Source organism: Phialemonium atrogriseum (assembly GCF_030411735.1).
Source record: "Phialemonium atrogriseum strain 8032-3 unplaced genomic scaffold QBC33scaffold_9, whole genome shotgun sequence".
NCBI lineage: Eukaryota > Fungi > Ascomycota > Sordariomycetes > Cephalothecales > Cephalothecaceae > Phialemonium > Phialemonium atrogriseum.
Window position 1 is genome coordinate 957,970 of NW_026848146.1, and position 26,408 is coordinate 984,377.

General features: G+C 53.8%; 7 protein-coding genes across 7 annotated transcripts; 3 read left to right on the top strand and 4 right to left on the bottom strand.

The window, feature by feature from the left end:
* Positions 1 to 627: 627 nt before the first annotated feature.
* Positions 628 to 2,084, bottom strand: QBC33DRAFT_385425 (putative kh domain rna-binding protein). The gene is made up of 3 exons (XM_060424099.1): positions 1,592 to 2,084; positions 944 to 1,536; positions 628 to 885 (listed from the first exon to the last, which is right to left on the bottom strand). The coding sequence occupies exons 1-3, from the start codon at positions 1,989 to 1,991 to the stop codon at positions 742 to 744; spliced, it is 1,137 nt and encodes a 378-aa protein (XP_060284847.1). The 5' UTR covers positions 1,992 to 2,084; the 3' UTR covers positions 628 to 741.
* A 2,260-nt stretch (positions 2,085 to 4,344) lies between these two features.
* Positions 4,345 to 7,218, top strand: QBC33DRAFT_577607 (UNC-like C-terminal-domain-containing protein; the record flags this gene model as incomplete). The annotated part of the gene is made up of 8 exons (XM_060430991.1): positions 4,345 to 5,512; positions 5,543 to 5,631; positions 5,668 to 5,688; positions 5,731 to 5,805; positions 5,845 to 5,985; positions 6,058 to 6,477; positions 6,508 to 6,999; positions 7,117 to 7,218. The coding sequence occupies 8 exons, from the start codon at positions 4,345 to 4,347 to the stop codon at positions 7,216 to 7,218; spliced, it is 2,508 nt and encodes an 835-aa protein (XP_060284848.1).
* Positions 7,219 to 7,681: 463 nt separating this feature from the next.
* Positions 7,682 to 10,662, bottom strand: QBC33DRAFT_607308 (RNA recognition motif 2-domain-containing protein). Its single transcript, XM_060432339.1, has 11 exons — positions 10,098 to 10,662; positions 9,863 to 10,033; positions 9,546 to 9,806; positions 8,922 to 9,482; positions 8,745 to 8,866; positions 8,663 to 8,693; positions 8,596 to 8,613; positions 8,470 to 8,542; positions 8,338 to 8,417; positions 8,174 to 8,288; positions 7,682 to 8,115 (listed from the first exon to the last, which is right to left on the bottom strand). Exons 1-11 carry the CDS (start codon positions 10,623 to 10,625, stop codon positions 7,973 to 7,975), a joined length of 2,103 nt encoding a protein of 700 aa, XP_060284849.1. The 5' UTR covers positions 10,626 to 10,662; the 3' UTR covers positions 7,682 to 7,972.
* Positions 10,663 to 12,671: 2,009 nt separating this feature from the next.
* QBC33DRAFT_577609 (exocyst complex subunit Sec15-like protein) lies at positions 12,672 to 15,512 on the top strand (the record flags this gene model as incomplete). Its single annotated transcript, XM_060430992.1, has 10 exons — positions 12,672 to 12,722; positions 12,777 to 13,790; positions 13,846 to 13,977; positions 14,030 to 14,131; positions 14,184 to 14,293; positions 14,359 to 14,494; positions 14,563 to 14,855; positions 14,917 to 15,073; positions 15,129 to 15,382; positions 15,449 to 15,512. The coding sequence occupies 10 exons, from the start codon at positions 12,672 to 12,674 to the stop codon at positions 15,510 to 15,512; spliced, it is 2,313 nt and encodes a 770-aa protein (XP_060284850.1).
* Positions 15,513 to 15,751: 239 nt separating this feature from the next.
* QBC33DRAFT_385552 (putative nuclear transcription factor y subunit C-4 protein) lies at positions 15,752 to 17,541 on the bottom strand. Its single transcript, XM_060424101.1, has 5 exons — positions 17,300 to 17,541; positions 16,994 to 17,234; positions 16,914 to 16,927; positions 16,144 to 16,848; positions 15,752 to 15,999 (listed from the first exon to the last, which is right to left on the bottom strand). Exons 2-5 carry the CDS (start codon positions 17,079 to 17,081, stop codon positions 15,997 to 15,999), a joined length of 810 nt encoding a protein of 269 aa, XP_060284851.1. The 5' UTR covers positions 17,082 to 17,234; positions 17,300 to 17,541; the 3' UTR covers positions 15,752 to 15,996.
* A 168-nt stretch (positions 17,542 to 17,709) lies between these two features.
* Positions 17,710 to 22,458, top strand: QBC33DRAFT_470298 (Tryptophanyl-tRNA synthetase). The gene is made up of 13 exons (XM_060425178.1): positions 17,710 to 18,173; positions 18,405 to 18,685; positions 19,342 to 19,444; positions 19,520 to 19,593; positions 19,654 to 19,686; positions 19,753 to 20,192; positions 20,291 to 20,440; positions 20,820 to 20,841; positions 20,903 to 21,245; positions 21,311 to 21,391; positions 21,456 to 21,571; positions 21,629 to 21,747; positions 21,901 to 22,458. Exons 1-13 carry the CDS (start codon positions 17,937 to 17,939, stop codon positions 22,359 to 22,361), a joined length of 2,460 nt encoding a protein of 819 aa, XP_060284852.1. The 5' UTR covers positions 17,710 to 17,936; the 3' UTR covers positions 22,362 to 22,458.
* On the bottom strand, positions 22,274 to 26,392 carry QBC33DRAFT_535654 (armadillo-type protein). Its single transcript, XM_060427640.1, has 8 exons — positions 26,031 to 26,392; positions 25,793 to 25,974; positions 25,397 to 25,738; positions 25,201 to 25,327; positions 23,353 to 25,141; positions 23,109 to 23,293; positions 22,762 to 23,042; positions 22,274 to 22,691 (listed from the first exon to the last, which is right to left on the bottom strand). Exons 1-8 carry the CDS (start codon positions 26,073 to 26,075, stop codon positions 22,607 to 22,609), a joined length of 3,036 nt encoding a protein of 1,011 aa, XP_060284853.1. The 5' UTR covers positions 26,076 to 26,392; the 3' UTR covers positions 22,274 to 22,606.
* Positions 26,393 to 26,408: the final 16 nt, after the last annotated feature.

Genomic DNA, 26,408 nt, shown 5'->3' on the forward strand with positions numbered 1-26,408 from the left:
ACTCCTTCAGGCATCTGACGGAGGCCCGAGTTCTGCGGTTTGGGGGGATTGGTGTTCCTTGAATATGAGGTGGGAGATGAATAGATGAATATCGATCCGGAACAGGTAATAGACGCATGAGAGTAAAGGTGCGAGGAGATGGTGAGGATGCCAGAAGAAGTCCAAACTTCTAAAGGGAGGACTGGCGAGTAATGGTGGGAAACGGGGGCTATTGGATGAGTATCAATGGTAGCGGCGTGTGACGTGGACTTTTGTGTTGAGCAAATTGGGAGGTTGAGTATCGCGGTGCTGAGGATGGTATGAGGTGGTTGTCGTAGTGTCGCGGAGAACCTTGGGAGATAGATTTTATCCGTCAACCTGAAGGAAGTCTCGGGTTAAGTCTGCGAGCCCCATGTGGCCGTAAAGCAGCTGGACGTCGTGGAATGAAGTTGGTGAGATAAGGGAGTGAAACCAGTCCAAAAAAAAAAAAAAGAGCCAGGCAGAAGTGCCATTCGTAAAGGAAGATCGTCGCATCGTTTGCCCTCGCCCGTCAAAACAATAAAAAACTTAATCAGCCTTGCGGCAAGTCAGATCTGGGAATGACCCGTAACGAAGGGTTGCCAAATCCGACCCAATTCAGAGACCCCGGAGCTTGAGGTAAAGCCAGGATCCATCATCCCCGTAACGATCGCCGCGGTGAGAGGACCTACGGCGAGCTCGTTACAACATTGGACCCTTGATGTCATCGTCCTCCTCTGAACGCTACTCGGAGGAGGGTGGTGCCTGTTGCTGCCGCCTCATCTTCTCCGCCTCGAGATTCTCGTACAGGAGGAAGAGGGCCGTCTCATTTGCCTTCGCTGTTCCCATGATGGTGAACATTCTCTCGCCAGTCTCGTCATGGGGAGCCTATTAAACTTCATTAATGCACCGCCCAGATGGATAAAAATAATATGTAGCTCCTTACCTTGGCGATGGAAATTCGTGCCCCTGACGTCTTTCGGATCTCACTGATCTTGGATCCCCCGCGCCCAATGATGCAGCCAACCATGTCGGCTGGGATGCTGATGTTCTGGGTCTGGATCTCCTCCCCGTTCTCATCGTGGGTTGGAGGACCACGGGTGGCTGCGTCAGAATCAGAGCGACGATTGTACGAGCGTGGCCCGCCGTTGCTGAAGTCGGCACCATTACCTGTTCGCATGACACGAGCGCTGCCGCTGCCGTACTCACTCCGGCCTGCGCCATAGCTTGCTCCTCCACCTCCACCAACGTTGCTTGGGGGAGCTGTTCCGCCAGTTTGGGTACGGACGACGGGATTATAGAGGACGGTCCCGGTTCCACGCTGCCAATCGTCGACAAGGCACTTGCATATCTCCCATACGGCCCTCTGGATGCCCTCAGGGTTGCCCTGGAGCTCCACGATGCGCTCGGTGGACTGAGGCAGCATTTCCTTCTGTGCGACCATACGGACGCCTGACACATCTTGAATGTGCTTGATCTTGAGACCCTGTCTGCCAATGACGGTTCCCATCTGGTTGTGGGAAATGAGGAGTTTAACGGCTGTCAAGCAGATTAGCGTTCTGTATCCCTGTGCGAGTTGGGGGATGCAACATACAATGAGTTCCATTGCCTTGGACGACTCCTCCCATGCCCATTGACGGAGCGCCCTCCAAAAGAGCGCGGGCAACAACAGCATAGGCCCTGGAAATAGCATCGCAGCCGCCAGTGATGGTTAGAACACGGTCATGCACACCCTGCACGACCTTGCTAACACCGGCTTTAACCCCAGTCTCGTCTCGCAAGTCGGCGACATTCTTCCCGCCCTTGCCGATGATCACGCCAGCTTCTTTCGAGGAGACAATTGCTCGAAGGGTCAGTTGGGTCTGAGCATATTCCTCATCTGTCTTCGGCGCAGGCTCTCCGTCTGGGCCGAGGCGCGGCTCATTGTCGTTGAGCCTGACCTGGTCCATGGACTCCACCAGGTCATTTCCATTGACGTCCTGTGAGGCAGACATTATGGATGAACTGAAGTGACGAGTGGTTGATGGTGGTGGGAGGCTCTGTAGAATGTGATTCCAGTGTTGGGACTCTGATTTGCCAAGTCTCGTGGGGTTGCGCGCAAGGAAAGTGCGGCCTGCTACAGTCGCGATCGACAGACCGTAAGTTAGCTATGGCGCTACACCCCGACAAAGAAGATGGCGCAAATTAAGAAACAAGAGTAAAATAAAAATGCAATCAAGAACTGTCTTCGTCAAGTCCACCCCGAGAAAGCCGGCAAAGTGAGGGAGAGAGATGGTGAAGTTGGATATACCGACTGGCGGGGCAAGTTTTACATACCTTGTTATTTTATTTTTATTTCTTCCCTGATGTGGCGGGGTTGATTGGGCGGTGGGGATATGGTGTGATGTGTGGTTCCTGTTTGGCGTGTCCTTTTGGCGGGGTGGTTCTGGGTGTCCAGGAGCCAGGTGTACGTAAGGCGGCGCGTGAAGGAGGGAACCAGGGAGTCGGGAGAGGTGTGAGGATTGAGAGTGACGGATGTGAGGGAATCGGGAGTGCGGAAGAGGAGAGGGGGAGATGCGGTAGGGGAAGGGAAAAGGGTTAGGTAGGTAGGGATTGGGGGCGGAAGTAGGCGGCGAAAATTGTTGTGTGAAGAAGAGAAAAATAGAATGGAGGCAGGCGATTGAGGTGGGTAGGTTTTTTTTTATTTTACCCCTCCCTGCTGGTGGTAGGTAGACACCTCAGTTGTTGCTGGTGAACAAAGATCTGAGAGCCTAGGAGAAGAGTGGGCAGGCGAATCTCCTGCTGTTGCCAAAGTTCTCATAGGGTCAAAAGCTAGCCGAGTCAAGAGCACCCAGGCGCACTACCCCACCATCAAGTATTTACCTAATATGATAAGTATGTAGCTCCAGCCTAGACCGCTTTTGTGCTTCACTCCTTCTCCCTTGCCAGCCCTCCTCCTCTGGACCCTGCTGTTGCTGCATTCCCAACCTCCGATATTTTCCTTGAGCTCGTTCCACGTGATCTCCATGGAGGGCAATCTTTCCGGTTGCTCCTCTCTGAAACAATCTACCCAGGGCCGTAAAGTAGAACGCACCTGTTACCTTAGGTGGGTAGGTAAGTATATACCTGCTCTGGCCAACAATCTCGAGGTGTCCTGAAGGATGGATACCTATCATGACAGGAACTGGAATGGACTACGCATGTACAGATCTTCATTTTCTTTGCCCATACCGGCTAGCCATACCTGATATTGGGACAACTTTGTCTGGCAAAAAGTGGCACCTGCTGTATCCACGCAACTTGATGATGTATACATATATGTCGCAGACCGCGGAAGGCGGGGGTGCGGGTAGACAGAGAGCTCTATTGCCTGATTGCGAGGACGACTGGTCAGAGATGATTGCTTGCGTCTCCTGTTAACTCGGCTCCTGCAGACCAGCAGGCATCATACATCACCGGTCACCGCCATGCCAGGGTTCCTACTGGCTACCGGGATACGGCCTTCCACCCCGGCCTCCCCTCCCATCCGTCACCCGTTTGTCCCAACGTTCATGAGGCTGGCCCAGAATTCCATTGGCTCGATACAAGGATGGTGAAAGTGGGGTTTGCAACCACGAGGCACTGCTTCCCTCTGCAGTAGCCGCTTTCGCTTCCTTTCTTCCAGAACGCCAGGTGCAGAGCTGCAGAGACTGCAGTTCTGCCAAGAGCGGCCGACCTGATCTGCCCGCCTACCTGCCTAACGTACTTACCCGTGTCAGGGTTCCGCATAAAAATGCCTCTATCCTGAAGGTGAAGAAGTATTGAGAACTTGGTTACGAACCGGATTTCCCAGGCTTTCCAGAGGCCACCAGAGGCCACCAGCTGTAATTAACCATTGTGCCCTCCAAGAGACATGACATTCTACACACTAATCAGGACTACCTGAGCAAGATACCTTATTAGGTTAGCTCGTCCTGCTTCCATGGTATCAAAACAGTCGGCCCAGGTGCAGCGTGCCGTTGCAGCAAAATGTAGATGCTACTAGCCTCCTTCTTTCGAGAACGGAGGGGTAGTGTAGTGCCTGTGACATTGGTTAACAGCAATCCAGCCACGCAAGTTTCTGCTGCCCTGGGTCCCGATTTGCAAGCTGTCCTTTTGTCAGCTTATTCCCCAGATGTCGAAGCCACATGAGGCCCCACGATATTAATAGCGGGCTAGTATGTGAGGGTGGCCAATGCGCTCCCGCTAACTTCAATCCATCGTTCGCCTACCATCGCGGCCCTCAGTGGGAGCAACCAAAGGTTCTTTAGATCTGTTCCAAAGCCGCGGTCCTAGCTTGGCAATACGCTATGGACAGATGTCGAGATCATTTGATTATATGAGATAACCATGCGTTTGGAACTCGGGGGGTGGGAGACGCTTCTTGCTTTGGCACTACTGAACCTTAGAGCCCTCGCCGAGGTCCATGACCATGCATCCAAAGGAGGACACGAGATAACCTTGAGCATTCCCCTGCCGACCTCCCCAGAAGCATGTGAATCGAAGACTATCAACTATATCACCCATACCCTCCCACAGCAATGCCTTCGAACCTCCTGGGCGAGTTCAGCTGCGTCGACCGACCCGCAAGCGACCGAGTCGGGACATCCATCAGTATCTACGCCCACTGCTTCCCGCTCGGACAACGAGAGCTCTCCAGATCCACCGACCGAGCAGAAACAAGACCATGAAGAGAAAGAAGGAGGCTCCCGAGCGGACCTGCAGGCCCGAAACGATGCCGAAGTCCAGGAGGATCTCGCCACCGATTCCTTCATGTCGTTTGAGGAATGGAAGGAGATGATGCTACGCAAATCCGGGCAGGACCCTACCGACCTAAAGGGCCGGAAGCATCGAGAACAGAGGGGTGACAGGGATCCAGGGGTCGGCAATGGCGACCTCGATGCCCTTGGGGACGATGGAGAGATATCGCTGGACTTCGACGCACTGTCCGACAAGGTTTCCGAGCTGACCGCATCGCAGCCCGGGGGCGCTCCACCGGGCACCGCGGAGGCGCAGGAAGATCAGGTCTTCTACGATGATGGCAAGACTCAGTACTACCGCAGCAAAGACGCAGGGAAGACCTGCAAGGAACGGTTCTCTTATTCCTCGTTCGACGCTGGGGCGACGGTGCTCAAGACCAGCCCGGACGCCAAGAATTCCAAGGCAATCTTGATCGAGAACAAGGATTCGTATATGCTTCTTGAATGCCATACCAAGAACAAGTTTGTCATCGTCGAGCTGAGCGACGACATTCTCATCGACACCGTGGTACTTGCAAACTTCGAGTTCTTCTCCAGCATGATTCGCAAATTCAGGGTCAGCGTCAGTGCCCGCTACCCCGTCAAGCTGGACAAGTGGGTAGAGCTGGGTACCTTCGACGCCCGGAATTCGAGGGATATCCAGCCCTTCTTGGTCGAACACCCGCAGATCTATACCAAGTATATTCGGATAGAGTTCTTATCCCACTACGGCAACGAGTATTACTGCCCTGTTTCGCTTCTCCGCGTCCATGGGACTCGTATGATTGATTCTTGGAAGGAGCCTGAAGGCGGCCGAGATGACGACGATATTGAAGAAACCATCGACAGTCCTGCTCAGGAGGCAGCGGCAAATACTAGTCAAGTAATCGAGCCGGTCGTGGAGCCACCTCAGCCATCAGATACTACAGAACAGATCCCTCAACAGGCTGACTCGGTCAAGGAAATGCGACTGTCACCGTGGTATCCCCCTTTCCAGTTCGAGCTGTCGCGTGAAACTTGCGCAACTGGATCTCCGACGACGGGCCAGCCGACTGCGGAATCGCCGGTTCCAGTTGATGCCGGTGCCAGGATGTCTACGACGACAGCACAGTCAACGTCTAATCTGAGTGAAGCCACTCAGACTAACGGTTCTCCTACTACTAAGGCCGCGACGGAGACGACGACCCCAGCAAGTTCGGGTTCATCGGATGCTGCTTCTCCTACGTCCTCGTCGCCATCGTCGTCAGCCAAGGTAGAGGCCGACAATGCCACCGCATCAGACACGAGTTTGAAGCAACAGTCTGTAGGAACAAATGCGTCGGAGCCTACGACATCAGCGCCGACGGCCAAGGTCACCTCTCAAGCACACCCCACGTCGAAAAACAAAACCAGCGCCTCTAGCGCGCAGTCAGCCTCCCCGACCGTCCAGGAGTCATTCTTTAAGACCGTCACCAAGCGCCTGCAGCTCCTCGAGTCCAACACGTCCCTGTCCCTCCAATACATCGAGGACCAGTCCCGCTTCCTCCAGGAGGCCCTCCGGAAGATGGAGAAGAAGCAGCTCAGCCGCGTCGACGCCTTCCTTGACAACCTGAACAAGACGGTCCTGACCGAGCTGCGCAACGTGCGGACGCAGTACGACCAGATCTGGCAGTCCACCGTCATCGCCCTCGAGTCCCAGCGCGAGCAGTCTCAGCGCGACGTTGTCGCTCTGAGCTCCCGCCTCAACGTCCTCGCCGACGAGGTCGTCTTCCAGAAGCGCATGGCCATCCTGCAGTCCGTCCTGCTGCTGAGCTGCCTCGTCCTCGTCATCTTCAGCCGCAGCTACGTTGGGAACAGCTTGGAGCTGGCCCTCCAGCAACAGCAACAGCAACAGCAACAGCAACAGCAGCACCAGCATCAGCATCCAGGTCACCACCACCACCACAACGCTCTCGCAGATGCCTCGTCACCCAGTCCCGCGCAATCCCCCGACACTCACAGCCGCGGCGGTAGCGGCGGCCCGCGCCGCGACAAGACGCTGCCCCTGACGCCGACGTCCGAGTACGCCCGGAGCCGGGGCGTCACGCCCTCGATCAACGTCGAAGAGGCGGAGGAAGAAGAAGAGGAAGGCGGGGAGGCTAGCTTCCTCGAAGACGTGCCCGAGCTCGACGACACGCCCCCCCGGACCACCAAGGGCGCCCACACCGATGCCCGGTCCGAGTCGGAGGCTGCTCACAGAGCCCGGGGAGCCCCCGATGAGAGACATTCTTCCCACGGAAACGAAGACGTGAATTCAGACGGGAACGGGGACAGAGATGGAGATGGAGACGGAGATGGAGAAGGGGACGGAGATGGAGAAGGGGACGGAGATGGAGACCCCGCGGACGTTTCTATGCATACAGAGCCCTTGAGGCACTCATCGACTCGGTCTACTTTTTCACAGCACGGTAGTGCCAGAAAGCCACTTCCTGCCTTGCCTGAGGATCCGCCGGGGGATCCGAGTTGAGTAGTCCTGGGACAAGAGTATTATAGGCAATCATTCCCTCTCACCTGAGGTTGCCAGTTCAAAATTCGGCCGAGTGACCAGAGTACAATCTAATTGGGTACCTAGTTATGCCGTTGAAGCCCTTTGAAGGTTTCATATATCGAGGCGCCGTCCCTCGGACAAGGCAAGTGCCGCGAAGGCCGAGGTGGGAGGAGTAGTTTAGCAGATGACTGCCATTGTAAGGAGCTAGCGAAGGGAGCGCCTCCGAGTTTCTCGAGCATGTATGGGTATCTAAGTATACAGAAAGAATACTGGGAAGAAGCAGCCAAGCCAACTCAATCTGGGCTCCAAGAGCAAAATGACTTGTCCGGGTTTGAATGTCACCGTCTTTCCTAGCTCGCCATGACCTTCAATATGGCCACATTGACCTAGACCAATCGATTCTTAATACCGAGCGCCACCGTGACTGCCAAATCTTCGTTCCTGCAAAGAGAGGGGGGTTGTTAAACCTGCCAATAAGAAAGAAATGCTGCATTTCTGGGGTGTCCTTGTTGGCTGGATATCGCGACGTAGGGCCAATGGCTACCTAGCTGTTGGATATCAGGGGGGTTTATTAGGATGGAAACATTGTACACCTCAGAACAATTTCTGTTGTAGATAGCGAGAAAACCAAGGTCATGCATGATTCATGACAGTGGTAGCCGTTGTCTGCGAGATCTTTGTCAAGATACAATTGCTCGACGCCCTATGTATGTCCGCAGGTGTATCCAAAGGCTCACTGGCCCACGTAGAGACGTTGCATGGAGGCTTCGTAATCGAACTCCTCCAGGGCTGCGAGTCTGGTACCTCGGTCGTATTGAGAGCGGCGGCGGCGTTGTTCGTCACGGAAGTGCTGGCCGGCGTTCGGAGTGAAGAGCCCTGTTTCCAGACATGTGTCAGATCTGCCACACCAAGAAATCGTGACAGTAATACTCACCGACATGCTCCGCATTCTCGCAGCTGCGCTTCATCTTCGACTGGTTATCGGGCTCGGGGAATGACTCTTCCTGGCCCGCAAGCTCAGGCGCTGGTCCATTGGACGTGAAGTAAAGCTACCAACGTTAACATTCTGCTCCCTTGCCGAGAGCGCCAGCTACATACCTTGGGCCGGTAATGGGGAGCTTCCAGCATGACGGAGCTGTTGCGAAATTTCTGGACTAGGCAGTCCTTGCCCTGGATGGCTATAAACAGTTAGCATGGGACTTTCCTCATGATCTCAAAGGCGACACTCACTGGCATAGGAAATCTCGGCGACTTTGTCGCTCTTGAAACAGTTCCACCGCTGGTTTCCTCGAGCATTGACAAACTGCACACAAGGTTAGCTCAATTAATCCCCAGGAGTAGGCAACAGGGGCTCACGTCGATGATGTCTAGAGGCTGTGTCTTGGTTAGTAGGCGAAATCTCTAGGACATTGGGAGTACTCACATCCACAAAGTTGATAAATGCGTATCCGACACTTGGATCTATCAGTAAACAGGTATGTTGCCAAGGGGCGGGCAAAACTCACTTGCAATCGTTGGCAAAATCGATGCGCAGGTACATGAAGTCATACTTGCCCCAGCTTGACTCGTCGACGATTCGTTTCAACATGGCTTGGTCCACCTTGTTGGGGATATTTCGGAGCATGATCTGACCACTCAGTTTAGCACAGTGAACTCCAAGAACACTTGATTGAATCACTAACCGTTGTTCGGACATCAGTGCCTTCACGGATACGGTTGACATCGACGTGATTGTGATGACCTGCCCCATTGCAGTATGGGGACGACCGATTAACTCGCATAGCATTCTGCCGACGCCCCTCGAAACGCCCAAAGTTGTGCATGGGTCTGCCACCCGAGTAGTCGCCATGAATAGGGACAAGACTGGTGTGGTTCGATGGATGGTACAATGATCCGAAAGCCGGCAAGTGACTGGGCAGTGGCATCATGCCTGGGTTGCGAGTCGAAACGGGATCAACCATATAATGTGCACCAGTGTAAAATGGGTTCTGATAGACCACAGGGCACATTGGAAGCTGAGGTTGGACATGGAGCCCAAGAGGTACCGGTCTTGGGCGGTCTGTGTTGATGAGACCTCCAGTGGGTTGGGACGGCTTGGCAAAGGACATGTCATGGAAGAGAGACGTCATTGACGACATACCCTGAAGCGGAGCGGTAGGTAGGAGCGCCGGTAGTCCTTCGGAACTGTCACGCTGTGGAGGTGTGGTACTGCGCTTGTACAGGTCCAGGGAGAGTTCGATGCCCTGCGAAAATACTGGTTAGCCTTAGCTAGCTAGTTGAATAGGTAGTGAATAAGGGGCTTGTACCTCGGCGGTGAAGTGGTCGAACCTGTTGATGATGGTAACAGTCTCCTCCATGTCACAAAACTCGATCAGTACACGGAGTGTCAACCGGCTAGATGAGGTGTCTTCTGGGATGAAGGCAAATATGTCTGCCTCAGCTCGAAGGAGGTTGTACACTGTTGCTCCAATATGTGCAGCAGGATGACTGAGACTCGGTCCAATCACTGCCTCAAGGAAGACCAAGCCATCATTGATAGTGTCATCTGGGAATCCGGGATCCACGATCTAGAACCAAGTTAGGTGAGACAAGCCTGACAGTTTCTCGACGAAAGCAGACATACATGACGCGTGCCCGGTCGAATGTAGTCCATCTGCCAGCCCAGGGGGCTTCTATGGGCGTTGTCATGGACCATTATAGCATCCCGGATGTTAGTGAATCGAATGTACACCTTGCCGTTGTGTCTGTGGACCTGTCGCTTTCCTTGGTAGGTAAACCCAACCTGTTGCAATTGCTGGGTTCATATATATTAGCCAGGTCACATCCCGCAGCCGAGGTCTAGGCTGAGAGACACGAACCATGAGAAAAGTGTCGACATCATCCGGGTAGACGTTCCGGATATTGGAGGTGACGAGGAGATACCGGGACAGTCCTTGGTCTGCGCTAAGGCTCGCGATACCCAGCTGAGGGCCATGATGGGCTCCCGAAGTTGACGATACGCTCAGAGGCGGGATGGTCGCCGCCGAACCTCGAGCGACCAGTGGAGCCGAGAATGGTTGGAAGGCTGACGCAGTAGGAGACAGTTTCTGGTGGTCGGGTTTTCCAGGAGTGTTGGAGGAGACAAAGGGATCCTTTCCAACCAAGATGGAGGAAGTGTTGTAACCTTGGGTCTGATGGGGCTGTCTAGCCGTAAACTGAAGAGGCAATGGCTCTGTGGCGCCCAGAACCAAAGGCTTCAGGAACCTGGTAGATCTCACAGAGTTCTCATCTGGGGAGAATGCCGTGAGTCTGGTGTCTGGAGTGCCCTCATGCTTGTAGGAGTCTGCCCCACCAGGGGATGAGTGAGGGGAGGGAGGATTGAATGCTTTCTCCCGTGCCTGTGCCATTTTAGACACGTTGATTGTCAGTACTTCGGAGAGAAAGAAGTAATGACGACCTGTGGGCTGATAGAGCCTGACAGGAAGACCAAGTGGGATGTAATAGGTGGAGGAAAGTCGAGTCAACTGTAAAAGAACGGAAGAGAGAGGTGAGGGAGATGGGGAGAGAGGGAGAAGGGGAAAGATGGGTGAAGGAAATTTTGGGGAGAAGGAAAGAAATGTTGACCAGGAGGGAACTGCTAGCTCTCCCTAAAAATGGAAGTCGTTGGAAGAAATCCAAGTTGGAGGAAGGAGCTACTGTAAGGAAGGACCTATCGTGAGAAAGGTTGGAGCTCCAAATCAGGAAGGAAGCAACGACAAGAACGTAGACTGGACTGGTACCTGAGGTAGGTACCTAGGTAGAGTCGAAAATCTAGATGCCCAGGGCAGATCGATGTTCTGCAGAGTCGATATTCTCTAAGCCGAAGTCCTGTTGAGTTGAAGTTTATGCCGAGTCAATTGGAGAGAGGAACCCGGCGTTGGGCAGGGGGGAAGAAGAACAGCCTTAGACCGCAAGCTATTTCCCAAGTGCGGTTGCGTCTAATCACCCAAGTCCAAGGATGCTCTGCTGAATCGATTCAAGAGAGAAACCTAGCGTTGGGTAGGTGGGAAGAACGACCATAGACTAGGACCTATTTTCTGGGTGTAGTGATGCGTCTTACCATCTAACTTCGCAAGTGTTCCGCAAGTCAATTCAGGAGAGGTACCCGGCATTGGACAGGTGGGAGGAAGAACGACCTTAGACCACAACCTTAGTGGCGCACCTAATCATCTAACCTCAACCCTATTCATCAGACGGCTTTGCCCGGGGTTGGCAGTGAATCCTCTCCCTCGGCGTTCAAAGAACTGTATCACTTAGGAAGGTAGGTGGGTAGTCAAGGGATCTAAGATGGAAATCAGACTCACCAGTAAGACCTACCTACCTAGCCATGAAACGATCCATAAAAAGCATACTTCCTAAGTAGGTATCTAGGTGATAGGTTAGGAAGGTAGGGAAAGGGGTAGCTACCTAAGTTTGATGCCTACCTGGCCCCCTCGTAATATCCTGACTTATATATCTAACCTACCTTGAAACCAAGTTCCTTGACTCGGATTCTTCCGCCCAGAAAGCTTATATCCTTTACGACACCACTCTCATTATATGAACAGAGCCATCCGTGGAAATTAGGGGGGATATGCCAAACCTCGTCGAGGCAGAGGAACGAGGCACATTCGTTGCAAGAGAACCTAGAAGTGTAGGCAATATCTCGAGGGTATTCCTTGCACTGGCTCTTCTACCAAGCTCTCTCTTCTCCCATTTCGCGCTGTGCGGGCGCTTTAAAGGGGTTCGAATTGGTAGCACGTGCCATTCTCAAGGATTGAAGGTCCCGAGTTGAGATACTCTTGTGAGGCATCGGGGACTTGGGTGGGTCATGGATGGCTCCTACGCTTGGCTTCTCCCTCGAAATATTGTTCGAGTAGCCCTCGTATTCAGTTCATTTGCGAGACTTCCTAAATATGACGGTCTTGTGCTCCAAACAATTTGGGGAACTTGGTGACCATACCATTGCAGACTTGTCGAAGTGAGGCACAATCCACGACAGCACGCAGGGGATGGCAGATAATTTATACTGACTTCAGCTATCTACCCACCCACCTACAAATGCAGTATTGTCATTAGGTTCTAGGTTGCAGACTTCGACTGTTAGAGTGCCCTGCCTGGCGGATGAGGTCGAGCGGGAAGGTTGGAATAGAATCCCAAGTCTGGGGTCCAACAAGGGTGTCCCCAAAAAGGCACGGACCCAGAATGCACGGTTCACATGGAGGCCTGAGATGATAATTCATAGGAACCATGAACCCTGTAGGCGCCAAGTCCTTGGGGGAAGGGGCTCCGGATGGATTCCATCTTCATGTGTCGTCCATACGCAGTTTCACGTCTTGAACTTTGGCAATTCCTTGAGTAAACAATCCATCTGCGGAGGCTATGCACGCTTCTGCAAGTGGAAAACTTAAATATTTCCCATTCCATGATACAGGATGCCTCGAAAAGCTCAAACGTGGGATGACTATGGCGCCGCCGTGGATCAGGTAATAGCCCTCCAACGAAATACACCATTGCTCACATGCTGATAGTATCCGCAGATAATCCTCTCCTCCTCGGACTCCGACTTCCTCGGCCAGCTCATCCCGGTCCTAAAAGACGCCACGACAAGCGGCAGGGCGTCTTCGCTCGTCCAAAGCCTCTCCAATTATGCCGAGGATCGCGAGGCCGACATCGAGCGCATTAGCCTGACCCAGCACGAGGAATTCCTAGGGTCTGTCAACCAGCTTCAGAAAGTGCGGGAGGGAACAGTCGCCCTGACGGCCGAGATCCTCGAGTTGAACGAGTCTATTCAGGCGAGCACGGAGAAGTTGGCCCAACAGAAGCAGGGTCTTGTAGACACGCGTGCGGTTCGCCAGAACATTACAGAGGTCTCCGATTCCCTGAAGGAATCCCTGAGGACCTTGCATGCAGTCAACAATGCACACGATCTGATCCGCAAGAAGCAATATTACGCGGCCCTGAAGTCGTTGGACGACCTCCAAAACGAATATTTGATTCCGACCATACAAAACAAATATGCCACCCAGTACAGACTGGCCGACCTGATCCAGAAGTCTATCCCGGCTTCACAGAAGACAATATCAGAGGCTGTGATGACCGACTTGAATACCTGGCTCTACCGTATCAGAGAGACCTCCCAATTCCTCGGTGAAGTGGCATTTTATCACACGGAACAGAGAAGGGATAGGCAGAGGAAACGGGTTGAAGCGAACGAATACCTTAGCCACTTCAAGCTGAATTCGGCCATCGAACTAGTCATTGACGAAAGCAGTGAGTATGACGTCCTCGACAATGAGGAAGTTCAGGTCGACTTCACGCCGCTATACGAAGCTCTCCACATCCACACGGCGCTGGGCCAGAGCGACAAGTTCCGCTCGGATTATGCAGCAACGAGGCGGCAGCAAAAGGATCTTCTCATACCTAACACCGTCAACCTCGTATCCGATGATGAAGACAGGTCCCTTAGCAGTCTGCTAGAGGGAATTGCTGGCTTTGCCATTATAGAGAAGGCAACGATGCAGCGTGCGCCCCAACTCCGCTCCTCGGTAGATGTGAGTGCTCTCGCCCAGACCATGCATGAGGCACCGTAGCTAACGCTCTTGCTAGGTCGATGAGCTGTGGGACTCCATGTGTCATACTGCCATAACTCTGATTACAAAGGCTCTCAACGAAGTCAGCAACGCCGAGATACTCCTTAATATCAAGGGAGTCGTTGCGCTTTTCATACAGACGATGGAGGTAATTTGATTCCCCTCCGCCCAATTCTTACCATCTGCTGACACTACTCGAGGGTTGGGGCTATTCGGTGTCCATGTTGAACAGCTTCCAGCTCACCCTCTTCTACAAATATGCAGAACTGCTCAAGCGGCGTTTCAGCGATGACTTCCAAGAGGTTTTTTTCCCCATCCCTCCAACTGCGGGGTCGCTACTGACTCCATTCCAAGATCGTATCTACCGATGACTATATGCCCATGGCTATCAACTCGGTCGAGGAGTATGAGAAGGTGCTCAACGTCAGCTGGTACACCAGTGACAAGTCCGCCGAAGAACTCACGTACGTGCCCACCATGACACTGACCATCGGACTTCCGTGACTGACATCATTCCCCCCCCAACAAGTTTCCCCTGCGTATTGCCGTTTTCCCAGATGTATCCGTTATGCTGCATCGATATCCGCAACTTCTTGAACCAATTCTACTTCTTTTCAGACGACCATTTCCAGCACCCGAACGTCATAGACGAGACCCTCAGAAAGGTAAGATGGTGGCCGTGGTGATATTGCATATCTTGACCGAGGCTGACCTTTGGTTCGAACTCGATTAGTCGCTGGACGAACTCTTGACGGAGAAGGTCTGTCAGTCTCTAGTTGAGAGACTGAACTCGCAGTATCTGGGCCAGATTGTGCAGATCCTCATCAACCTCGAGCACTTCGAGATAGCCTGTCAGGAGCTTGAACAGTTATTAATCCGAGCGCGCTCATCGACATCGGCCGGCGGGCCTGTGACACTGGTATCTACCGAGAAGTTTAGAAACCACAAAAAGACGGCGGAAAAGCGCATCTTCGAGCTGGTCAATTCCAAGATTGATGACCTTGTCGATACTGCTGAATATGACTGGTTAGTGACAGCACCTCGATTGTTGACCCCGGCCAGATTCATCATTAACATCGTATTGTAGGATGGCATCCTCACCCCCAACAGATCCAAGCAGCTATATGCAGACCTTAACGCGATACCTCTCCACCATCATGACATCGACCCTCCTAGGTCTTCCTAGGGAGATCAAAGAGCTCATCTACTTCGATGCCCTCAGTCATGCTGCCAATAAGATACTCGTAAGTGACGGGCCGCGTTGCGCGCAGGTCGAGAACATCGGTTGACATTATGCAGGCTCTACCCCTTTCTCCCGAAGTCAAGAAGATCAATCCGAATGCCGTCACCGCGATGGCCAAGGACGTGCAATACCTGACAAAATTCGTCAGCAGCCTGGAGAACGCGTTCATGCTGGAGCAGAACCTCGACGAGCTCCAACAGACTGTTGCTCTCCTGCAGTCGGATAACCACGACGAGTTCTTCGATGTCTCGACGCGAAACAAGAAATACGGCCGCGTTGATGCGATCAACGGTCCAGTACTCCTTGAGAAGTAAGCGCCGCCCTCGAGAGCACCTATCACCAGGCATTGGAACTAACCTCCCGTCTTCAAACTCAGACTCACTCAATCAGTTGCCCCTGCGACGTTGGCGAATTTCTCATCACGCTTCGGGTTGAGGTAAAATGCGACCATGGCGCCTAAATCTCCACAGGCATCAAATCACTCAACCCCTTTCCATTGTTCCCCTGGAGTGCCTCTGCGGCGACAGGCACAAGGGTTTGCTTGTGGGTGACTGTCAATTCGGATGTAATTCATAACCCAGTGGCCCCGCTGGATCGTCGTTTCATCAAGGCAGGCGGCTGGGAACGCCTTGATCCGCCTTAATATACTCGTCTTGAAAATACAGAGGCAACGATAACCAACCCGATCTACCCCTTATTACGCCATACTCAGAACCCTGCGAAAAAAAAAAGGAAGAAAAAAAGAAACAAAGGAACCACTTCTCATCCGGTATACGATTTGTGTCCCCATTCTTCCAGGAACCTTGCCAAGATGGTAGCCACTTTGCCATCCGCTGCCCCGGGGCTCGCGTGTTCGACAGCTTTGTTTGGGACCGCATCTTCGGGGACCTCCGATTCTTTGCTTGTTGGCGTTTTCTAGGCGCTCTACTCGAAGCAGGTTAGTACTTCACCATTGACCGAGTTTGTCGAATGTAACGTGTCCATGTACATGCGCACGGAAGTGATGGGATGGATGGGGTGGCATGGGATGGCCCGAGCGGACGCTGGGAAAGGCTGAGATTAGGAGCTTACTTGTTGTGGCGGCATCGTCGAGTATCCATACATGCCCTCCATATCCCCATACATCGGGGCTTGCGGCTGGCCGTACGGCGGCGGGGCGCCTGGCTGGACCTGGCCCGGGTACATGCCCTGTGGCTGGCGGTAGTCGGCCTCGGCGGCCAGGGCGTGGTCTCCCATGCCGTATTGGGCTGCCGCCATGGGATGTTGGCCCGCATGGTTGGGCGCCGTTGGGACGTGCTGGCCGGGGAGCGCCTGGGCAGGGGCGGGTTGGGCGGCGGAAGCAGCCTGGCCGGCACTGCGCTTGGCATGGGTCGAGGCCTCCTCCCGTGGGACTATGTCAATAAGAAAGTCGAACATGTCGGACTTGGCCAGGGCGGAGGCGATGTCGGAGCGCTGGAGGGTGCGTCGCTTGTTCTCCTCGGCGTGTATCCAAGCACGCATCGTCAACTCGGTGATGAAAATGTCGCAGCCCTTGGCAAATAGAATTGGGGCTTCGGCCGAGATCATCTTCACGTCGGGATCGGCCTTCATGACCTTCTTTATCCGGGCCAGCGGCAATTGGTGGAGCTTGTAGTCATGGGTATCGCCCTCGAGGTGGTTGATGGTCTGCTGCCAGTAGGTCGTGAGGATGTCCTTGTACTGCCCGTTGAGCCCCTGGTGCACGTTTGCCCACGTCCCGGTGTACAGCTCTGACGGTGCGAATCCTTGCGCGGATAGCTGTATTGTCGGTGCTAGGTTAGTGCGACGGTCGCTTCATCAAGGTTGCAGGTGGAAAGACAAACCGCTGCGCTTGCTCCTGTTTCGCGGTAGGGCGGGTTAGTGGAAAGCCGCATGAGAGGAGGATGCGGGCTGTGTGACATACCATAATGGCCACCCTGGCTGGTATCATATACAGGCTGCTGCCGATTCTGCTGGCCATGCGGCGCCGAGGATGGGTTCTGGGGATCCATGATGACGGGTGTGGGGGTGGGGATCGTTCGTTTATCGCGATCTCAGATAGCTGGGCGCGAAGGTTGCGTGGTTGTGGAGCGGATAAAAAGACGGGGTGTTTGTCGGCGTGAGAGATATACGGCGTTGCGGGTTCTCGTGAATGACTGTTTTAACTTTTGAGAATTAGGTTTCCCAGATTCTGTTTACAAGGCAGCGACGACTTGTATAGTTTGTTTACTTGCGCGACAAGGTCGTCTACCACAGTCGCAGCTTTCCAGGTTTGAGTTGATTGGGGGGGTTGATTGGCCAGACACTGGGCCAAGCTGAAACCAATGACTGGAGTTAGATTGTGCTTGACGACTCGTGCCTCGAAGCGGGAGCCACTCAGCTCCAGCGAGAGGGGAACGAATTGATTGGTGAGATTATTGGGGATGATGTGAAATCGGCGCACCAGGGAGAGAATCACAGGTGCAGGAGGTACATACCCTTCTTATAGGCTTTGTCTATGGCGACCTCGATGGATTTTGGAGTTTTCAGATCCAAGGCAATGAGCGTGACGGGGGATGTAGGATGACGATTTGTGCGGGCGAGCGGTCAACCAAGAGATTGGGCATCAGCGCGGAGATGGACAACGAACTGTGGCGCAGTACCTGCAATCGTCACAGCTGCTTCAGCCCAAGACTTCTGCAGCAGTGTCGTTTTCTGACGGCCTAACCCAACCCGCTGCCAACTGGCAATGACGGTGTGGCTCAAAGACATGGAAGTCGGCCCCACGGAGAAAGAGTTAGTCCGACCTCTTCTTATTTTTTTTCCTCCGTAAATATCGTCAGTCCCAAGCTCTCTGCTTTGGAAATTTTCTCCCACCACTTCTCACAATGTCGGATATAACCATGGATCTCTCAGACGAGCAAATCGACAGGCTCCTGTCTGAGGCGGAGTCTCGTCTCGCAGTTCAAGACTCTCCAGTTGCTGCTCCGTCGAACCGAAACAAGTCGGCTATTCCATCAGCCTCGACGGCAGTTGTGAGTACAACTGAGCTGCCCAAGGGACAGGCAAAGCTCCCAGAAGGCATGACTGTCAGGGTTCCCAAACCCCCCAAAACCAAGAAAAGGGTATGTTCTACCTACCTAGATCCATGGTCTCCTGCATGCCTGTTCGCCTTGTCCTCCTGATGAAACTATTATCCCAAACCTTAATGACGCGGGACACGATCCCGTTATGGGAGCCCTGTCCTGCAACACAATGATTATCTTGTTCATAGTTACTCTGATTAAACAAAGAAAGGCTCAATCCGTGGCTGCTTCCGAGTCCAGTCCCGTTCACACATGCTGACTTGAGATTAGGATATCCCAGATAACGCTGGCACAAACTGGTTCAACATGCCGAGAACAAGCAATGACCCCCAGGTGAAAAGAGATCTCCAAATACTCAAACTCCGGGGCGTTCTTGCGCTGGGAAAACAGCATTTCAAAAATGATACCCGGAAGGACCCTATCCCCAAATTCTCACAGGTTGGGACACTGGTCGAGGGCCCGACCGACTTCTACAACGGCCGCCTGAACCGCAAGGAGAGGAAGCGCACGTTGGTGGAAGAGGTTCTTTCATCGGGCACAACGCTTGCCAAGTTCAAGACAAAATACAACGAGATACAGGACCGGAGCAGGAGCGGGAAGAAGTCGCATTATAAGAAGATGCTCGCGAGAAGGAGACGAGGATGAATGAACGAGGCCAGAGGATTAACCTGGGATATTAATCATGCCTCTCACATCAGGATGTGCTTAGGTGTGGAAGCGTCTGCCCGGCTTCGAAGCTCCTTCTCTAGCTGAGGAGCTTTGATGCTTCGGGTGTTAACCGACCGAGGCAGGATCACAATGGTTGTGGTCCTGGTTTGTGCGTCCGCCAGATAGGGGAACAAGACTATCCCCTAATCTCCGTGAGGAATCGCCGATGCCGCATGTCGACGCCGATGTGCTGCGAGGTCTCTGGCTTCCCCCATTGGAGCCGCTGCACACAAGCTCTCGCGTCGAGAATCCCGAGTCAAGGCAGACCAAGTTGAGCAGAGATACGCAAGCGACGTTGCTTAGGTAGACTGTAGGAACTAGATATGAAAACCTGCAAATCTAACCTCGTCTCTTCTCACTGCCACTTCATTCTATCCACTGAACTGAATCCTTGAAAACCGGATGTGAAAATATCATGACACAGTGCATATACAGTATAAATACCGTTCCTGATAACTGTGGGGCACGCTCCATCCAGGGCACTAAAATCTCCTTCGAGCCTCGAGCTCTCCTGCAACATTCGAGGGTCCCGACGAGATCATGCAGAGATGAATGCGCCACCATTACTACGACCGTTACGGCACTTGTTGCAGAGGCGGCTGGTAAGGAATTCTCTCTCCCAATGGCACATTCTAGCCATAATCTGTTGCTAATCAATCCCAATTGCGCCGTTGTAGCAACTCGCGACGGCTCGGCCAGTCCACCATGCCTTCACAAATCCGCCCGGACAAGTTCGAACAAATACGTCGGTGTAAGGTCACAATGGATGGGGGTTTTTGAAGCTGCGGCAATGGTGCTGACAGCCTCTCAGAGCGACCGGAAGCGAAGCCACTACATCGACGACGTCGGTTCCGCCCCTCCTCCTCCCCCATTTTCTCCAATGCAGCGAAGCCGGACTGACACGAAATAGAAATGAGCTGTCGGACCCAGCCACCGAGGCAACGGAAGCGAAGGATCCTCGCTACCCGCGCAGCTTGCAGGCGCTGTACCTGAAGCCGCTGCGGCGCGAGGCCGAGTTTGGGGTGCCGAGCTGCGACCTACAGCTGCGGTCGTACTCGGTGCGCAACCTCGAGTTTTTCTGCGACTTCGCGCTGCGGGCGGCGTACTATCTGGGCCTGCCGGCGTTCGGGCCCGTGCCGCTCCCGCGGATGACGGAGCGGTGGACGGTGCCCAAGAGCAACTTCATCTTCAAGAAGTCGCAGGAGAACTTTTCGCGCATCACGCTCCGCCGCCTGATCCAGATCCGTGACGGACACCCCGAGACGGTGCAGGTGTGGCTGGCATTCTTGCAGAAGCATGCGTACTACGGCATTGGTATGAAGGCGAACGTGTGGGAGTTTAGCAAGCTGGGTGAGTCCTCTCCCTTCATTTTGCACCCCATCTTCTTTCTTTGGCGATATATTACACCTTTTTTGGGCCGGGCAGCTGACTGACGAGCTTCTTCACAGGTGTTGGTAAGGCAATGGATGACAGCGTGGCGGATGTGTCAAAACTGCTGGAGGACAAGTGGGCCCACCTAGGACAGTCCAAGAAGAGCGAGGTGAAACCTGTTGAGAAGATTGAAGAGCTCCTTACCAGCGAGAGGATCAGGTACGCCGGTGGGAGATAAAATGGGCCTTCATATTCTTAGCAATCTATTCGAGACTGTAAGAGATACGTGTACAGACAAATAGACGTTTTTCGAAGTACTCTAGCAACTAGACATGTGTATATATGGATACATGGCCTATGTCAATGATACAGGAACGCAACCAAATAAAATCTATGCCAAGACGTGGCATGAATAGGTAGAAAGTGCATGGGCAATACACAGGGGATGATTGTCTTTAGGCCGTCCCCAGGGTTGGAGTTGGCGTCCTATCTGCTGGGCACCCGCTGTAACCCCACCCAACCCACCAAAATTACAGCGCCGCCCCCGTCTCGCTTGAGAAATTTCTCGTGCTCAGATGGCATAAGAGAGGGACCTTCACAAGCTAGGTGACTCACTCACTACCCGTATGTGCAGGAACGGGAGGGAAGAAGACCGACTGACGACCTGTCTCTTGGATAATGGGGACCAGACGGGGATTGGCCGCCCAGGTTGTGAAAAATCTGCGGCGACTCGGCCATAGTCGAGCAGCGTCTAGTGACGCGAGCAACAGCAGCAACAGGGTCGTCTTCTCGGGCATCCAGCCGACAGGTGTGCCGCATCTGGGCAACTACCTCGGGGCGCTGCAGCAATGGAAGCGCATGCAGGATGAGGCTACTCCGGGGACCAAGCTCATCTACTCGATAGTCGACTTCCACGCCATCACGGTCCCCCAGCAGGCCGCCATGCTGAGGCAGTGGAAGCGCGAGATGATGGCTTCGCTGTTGGCCATCGGCTTGGATCCGGACCGGTCCATTATCTTCTACCAGTCGTCGGTGAGCCCTGCAACGGTGCCCTGGGAGAAAAAGAGACGACGTGAGATGCTCATACCACGCCACAGGTCCCGGCCCATTCGGAGCTCATGTGGATACTTAGCTGTACTGCTTCTGTGGGATACCTCTCTCGCATGACACAATGGAAGGTGGGGAGCCATTGTGACTACCTATTTTTGATACCCCGGTTTTTATTTACTGAAAAGTCTACAGAGCAAGTTGTCTCTGTCCGAGAACACGTCGTTCCTAGACGAGAAGGCGAAGTCTTCGCTCAAGCTCGGCCTCTTCTCCTATCCTGTCCTGCAAGCCGCCGACATTCTAGTGCATAGGTTTGTAGTCCTCGAGCCCCTGATTTCCCTCTCTAGCTCTAACCCGCCAATCACCAGAGCAACTCACGTCCCCGTCGGCGAAGACCAACGGCAGCATCTAGAGTTCGCGCGGGAGTGTGCCACAAACTTCAACCACGCCTTCGGGCAACATCTCATCCTTCCAGAGACAATCATCTGTATGTGATTCTCTCCTCTCCCTGCCCCCTCAATCACCAACCTCACCTCCCAACTCAACCCCCTTCACCCCTTGCCCCTCCTTTTCTTCTACTTTATATATATATATATATATCCAAACTTGGCACAACCTCCTTACCAACCCCCCCCGACAGCACCCGCCCGCCGCGTCATGTCCCTCCAAAAGCCGACGCACAAGATGTCCAAGTCGCACGCGGACCCGCGCTCGCGCATCCTGATCACGGACTCGGAGGACGAGATCCGGCGCAAGGTCTCCGCCGCGCTGACCGACATGACCAACTCGGTCTCGTACGACCCGGACGCCCGGCCGGGCGTCTCCAACCTGCTCCGCCTGCTCTCGCTGTTCGAGGTCGACGGGCGCAGGGGCCCCGAGGAGCTGGCGGCGGAGCTCGAGGGCGCGAGCCTCGGGGCGCTCAAGGCGAGGGTGGCGGATGCGGTTGTACGCGGGATGGCGGGCGTTAGGGAGAGGTATCACGAGTTTATGGAGATGGATGGTGGCAGGTATCTGGACGACGTGCAGGAGAAGGGCGCCGTGAAGGCTAGGGAGAGCGCGGGGGAGACGATGAAGATTGTAAGATCAGCTGTGGGACTATGACGCCGGGGTGGCCTCTCCGTTTTCCCCGTATCTGTAAGAACAGACCTGTACTATTATAGCCTTTATGACACAGGGGGTCTTTCCTCCAGCTTTCCACACTTTCCACGGTCGGTTCACCACCTTGTGTGCCCCATTTTCCCATTACGATATGTCTCGGGAGATCCAGAGGCATCCAAAGCAGGAGGCGTGGGAGAACAACCGGCCATATGAGCTTATCCGGCACTCCTTCTAACCTTGTATTCCAATCACGACACATACGCAAAGTTGGATCCCCTGCAGGCAAGCCAGAACTCCCTCACCACTTGGTTCGTTGGCCGACCACCCCTTAAACTAGATAAACAATGTCAGATGAACATTATTTTTTAATTCTTGGTGTGCCGTTAATGGTCCTTCGACTTACCTGATGATCTTTTTCAAGAAAAGTGTCCTGTCTTCAGGGGAGACATGTGGGCTTGGGAAGGACTCGCTGTATAGAGCTTGCTCTAGCCATGTCTTGGCACGAGCCTGTTGGACGACGAGTTTCTTGAGCGGTTCGCTGAGCCTGTCCAGCTCGCTGCGCGAAGCGTTACCGCCAATGTTCTGCACCAGGGACTGGGCAATGAGGGGGCCGAGGTGTTCCATGGCAGCGGTGATCGAGGCCTGCGTCGAGGGATCTTCACTCTTCAGGGTAATAAATCCTGTCTAGCCGGGGGGTTAGCATGTTGAGACAAAACGGATGGTGTCTTTCTTCTGGGGAGGCTGACTTACCCAGAAGTCTGTCGCTGCATTCTTGGGCAGGGGCTGGCGTCCGTTGAGGACCTTCAAGGTAAAGAGGAGAAAGAATTCGAGAGATGATGCAGGTTGCAAACTGAAGAGAACCTCTGGCTGCTTTACCATGACTCGGTGGACGAAGTCGATACTATTGGGAGCCAGCTCGGTGTCGGCTTCAGGTTCTGCGAGTTTGGTTAATTAGAGAACGAAGTTAACTGCAACCATAGGTACCTGAACCTACCAGGGAGTGATTGGAGCAGGCCAATGACCCATGGCAACAACCTCGACAGGTTGTCCCTAACATGGACGCTGGGTCCCTTGTAGAGAGAGCTTACAAAAGAGCAAGCGGTGAGGAGGAGCGTTCCTATTCGAGGTGTCCTGATCGTCTGCTTGATGAAGAAGCTCGAGATCGTGTCCGGAGGGAAGACGAATGGCCCTGGTTCTGTCTCGGAGAAGCCGGCGCGGAAGATGTTGCAGACAGCTTCAACCACCTCCCCGCTACCATAGAACGTGGTCAGGATTCGATCTATGGCTACAAGAATCTCGTTGTGGATCCCCGTTAGTTCGACACTCCTCGTGTCTGTTGATGGGGCGTCCAGGTCAATAGGACCCTCCGAGACGTCTTGCATCCCCTTGGCGAGGCTGTTGAGGCATCTAAGAGCCCTCAGCGATAGTTGCAGCGAGACCTCGTCTGCCGATGGCACCACCTGTACCTGGGACGACTCCAAACCTCTCCTGAACAGAGGGTCGGAAAGGTCAAGCAGTTCCGGATGCAACGCTAGCTGCAGAGATCGCTCCATGTCATCCCTGATGAGAGAGAACAGCTGCTCGAAAGCCTGCAATCTCTGAGCTCCAACCTTAACAGATTGGATAATGGATGCTACTGCAAGGACAATTCTCTCCTCGGCGAGAGAATCAATGACTTGGCCAGTGCGGATGGCCGAGTAATGCCCCAGAAACACGCCCAACTCTCCCGTGAGGATGGAGCGACACGAGGAACACAGCGTGGAAATAGACTTGGCGGACGGACCTCCCAGTATCGGGTCTGTAACGGCGTCGAACAGCAGATTCAATGCCGAGGGAAGATGCTCTGCATGGCGCTCAAAGTAGTCCGAGTAGCGCTCGATCAGGGACAGGCCGGTCTGGCGCAGACGGACCGGTATTGGGCCCCGAGTCTGCCCTAACAGCTCGAAGAACGGAGATGCAAAGACCTTGCAGAGCACATCGTCGCACTTGTCGTCGTCCGCGATGCAATCAGACAATGAGCCAAGGCAGAACGCTGCGGCTTCAAGCTCGGCCCAGGCCTGAGAGGGAAGGCTTTGGAGAAGCGAGTCGACAAACATAGAAACGAGGGGAGGACCAGATAAGGTATAAACAGCCTGGAGAAGATCGGCAACGTCCTTTCTCGCATCGCTGAATCCCACCCGCTCTGTCGAATCCCAACTTGCGAAGACCTCGATCGAAGGATACTGTATCTTCCGCCAGCAATTGGCGACAACCTGCATGACGTGCGCCATAGCCTTGGGCATCCAGGCTTTCGTATCCTCTTCCACCGATGAGTACATGATGTCCGTCATGGTCTCGACAAATGTAGACCAAAACTCGAGAGCGGGCACGAAGATCTTGTCCTCGCCCACGGGATGACCCGAGGCAGTAAGTAGTCCGCTAAGACCTGACAAGAAGTTCTGAGACTGGGCGTCGGAGCCCTCCATAAGCTCTTGAACCTTGGCGTCTCCGTAGGCCAGCATGAATAAGCCGAACTGCAGAGAGTCGAAGTCGAAGTCACCCTGGAGCAGAGCTTGATACCGCTCCTGGGCCCATTGGCTCTCGAACAAGCTGGCAAGTGAACTATAGTGTTCTTTGGTGAGGAAGCCAGAGTAGTTGGATAGTATGTCAGTGAAGAGTTCAATCGCAGCTTCGTACAGATCATCATTGGCGAGACAGTTCAGCGTGGGTGGGATCAGTGTTCGAAGAGGGCCGATCAAGATGTCGGTCGTTGATGAAGCACGCTGCGCGTAAAGGATCCAGGACTTCAAAATAGTTAGTATTCCCCACCTTGAAGTCGGGTAAAAGGGGTAGATAGTCCTACCTGGAGGCATTTGATTGAGTCCTCCTGTATTTTGGCCCTGGCCGGTTCGGAGCCCGGCGCTAGACCGCGGGCAAGTAAGCTCGTCACTTCTGGGGCATTCTGTGCAAGGCGATCATGGGTTTGGTTGCTGAACGCCGTTAGCGGATCTTGAACCGAGTCGAATACAGTAAGGGGACAGGTCGCAATCTCGACGTACTATTTTGACGAGTTCATGTCCGTCTTCCCAATGTCCTCTACAAAGGAGGCCGCGAACCACAGGGCAGCCTGCAACTTTGCCACCGTTAAGGAACCAATGACCTGGCTACTCGGGGGTATGGAGTCGAGTTCTTCGACTGGAACGGCCCGGCCGAGATCAAGGCAATAGACGAGATGTCGGACACAGTGCGGCCAGAGGTGTGAGAAATGGATAAAATAGGTTGCTAAGGCAGAACAGAGCTTCCTAATCACCAAGGTTCCAGAACCGTCTTCCAAAGATCGGACAAGCCAACCAACCAGGTTCTGAAGGAGCTCCTTTGCATCGTTCTCACTCAAGGCTGAGCTGTGAATAAGGTCAGCACTCTGAAGGGAAGCGACGGGAAATCGGGATACTTGCTTCTCAGTGTTGAGCTTCACCATCAGGGTCAGGGCACCGAAGAACTTGATTTTGTCGTCAGTGCTGGCGAGGAGGCTCCGGGCAAGCTGCCATCCTTCTCCAGACTTCTGGAGTCTGTGGAGTACATCCTGGATCTTCGAAATACTTTCTGGCGGAGCTGGTTCATATAGAGCCCGAATCAACTAAAACCAGAGTCGTTAGCCTGAGCTCAAGCGTGTTTCCCTTGGCATGAACTTACAGCTTCCACCTCAGCCAGGCTTGATGGTAATGGGAGTTGTTCCATCTTGACAAACAGTCGAGCATGCTATGGCTGGATATATCAGATAGGTAGGTACTTTGAACAGCAGCCGCCACCGTGGCTAACCCCGTACAAAGGATGGAAATCTAAGTTGTCGGTTTAGTTGAAGCCGAAACTGTCATTTTTGTTTACGCCGTCCACAGTTCATGCCATTAACGACCGGTTGTCAGTGTGAGGTGAGGTGATAGCTCTGATGCCCAAGTCGGATAGGTAGAAGGTTGAGGTCACTGTATATGCAATGTAGAGTCAGATGCAGTTATCCGCAGCAGAGCTTTCGACGTGGGCCAGCGGGCCCCACCCCACCACCCCAGCTCAACC

Bases quoted from the DNA above. Each gene is read 5' to 3' on its own strand.
- QBC33DRAFT_607308 (XM_060432339.1), bottom strand. From the start codon at position 10,625: ATGGCACAGGCACGGGAGAAAGCATTCAATCCTCCCTCCCCTCACTCA. The intron at 8,418-8,469 runs GTGAGTGTCGCC...AACTGTTTATAG, and splicing joins CGCCGAGATTTCCTATGCCA to CCATCCAGGGCAAGGACTGC. The intron at 8,289-8,337 runs GTATGTAGCTGG...TAACGTTGGTAG, and splicing joins CTCCCCATTACCGGCCCAAG to CTTTACTTCACGTCCAATGG.
- QBC33DRAFT_535654 (XM_060427640.1), bottom strand. From the start codon at position 26,075: ATGGAACAACTCCCATTACCATCAAGCCTGGCTGAGGTGGAAGCT. The intron at 25,739-25,792 runs GCAAGTATCCCG...CCTTATTCACAG, and splicing joins GTGAAGCTCAACACTGAGAA to CTCAGCCTTGAGTGAGAACG. The intron at 25,142-25,200 runs GTAGGACTATCT...ACTATTTTGAAG, and splicing joins ACTCAATCAAATGCCTCCAG to TCCTGGATCCTTTACGCGCA.
- QBC33DRAFT_385425 (XM_060424099.1), bottom strand. From the start codon at position 1,991: ATGTCTGCCTCACAGGACGTCAATGGAAATGACCTGGTGGAGTCCATG. The intron at 1,537-1,591 runs GTATGTTGCATC...TCTGCTTGACAG, and splicing joins CCAAGGCAATGGAACTCATT to CCGTTAAACTCCTCATTTCC. The intron at 886-943 runs GTAAGGAGCTAC...GAAGTTTAATAG, and splicing joins CACGAATTTCCATCGCCAAG to GCTCCCCATGACGAGACTGG.
- QBC33DRAFT_470298 (XM_060425178.1), top strand. From the start codon at position 17,937: ATGTCGGATATAACCATGGATCTCTCAGACGAGCAAATCGACAGGCTC. The intron at 18,686-19,341 runs GTTCAAGACAAA...ATCTCCTTCGAG, and splicing joins TCGGGCACAACGCTTGCCAA to CCTCGAGCTCTCCTGCAACA. The intron at 21,748-21,900 runs GTATGTGATTCT...CCCCCCCGACAG, and splicing joins CCTTCCAGAGACAATCATCT to CACCCGCCCGCCGCGTCATG.
- QBC33DRAFT_385552 (XM_060424101.1), bottom strand. From the start codon at position 17,081: ATGGATCCCCAGAACCCATCCTCGGCGCCGCATGGCCAGCAGAATCGG.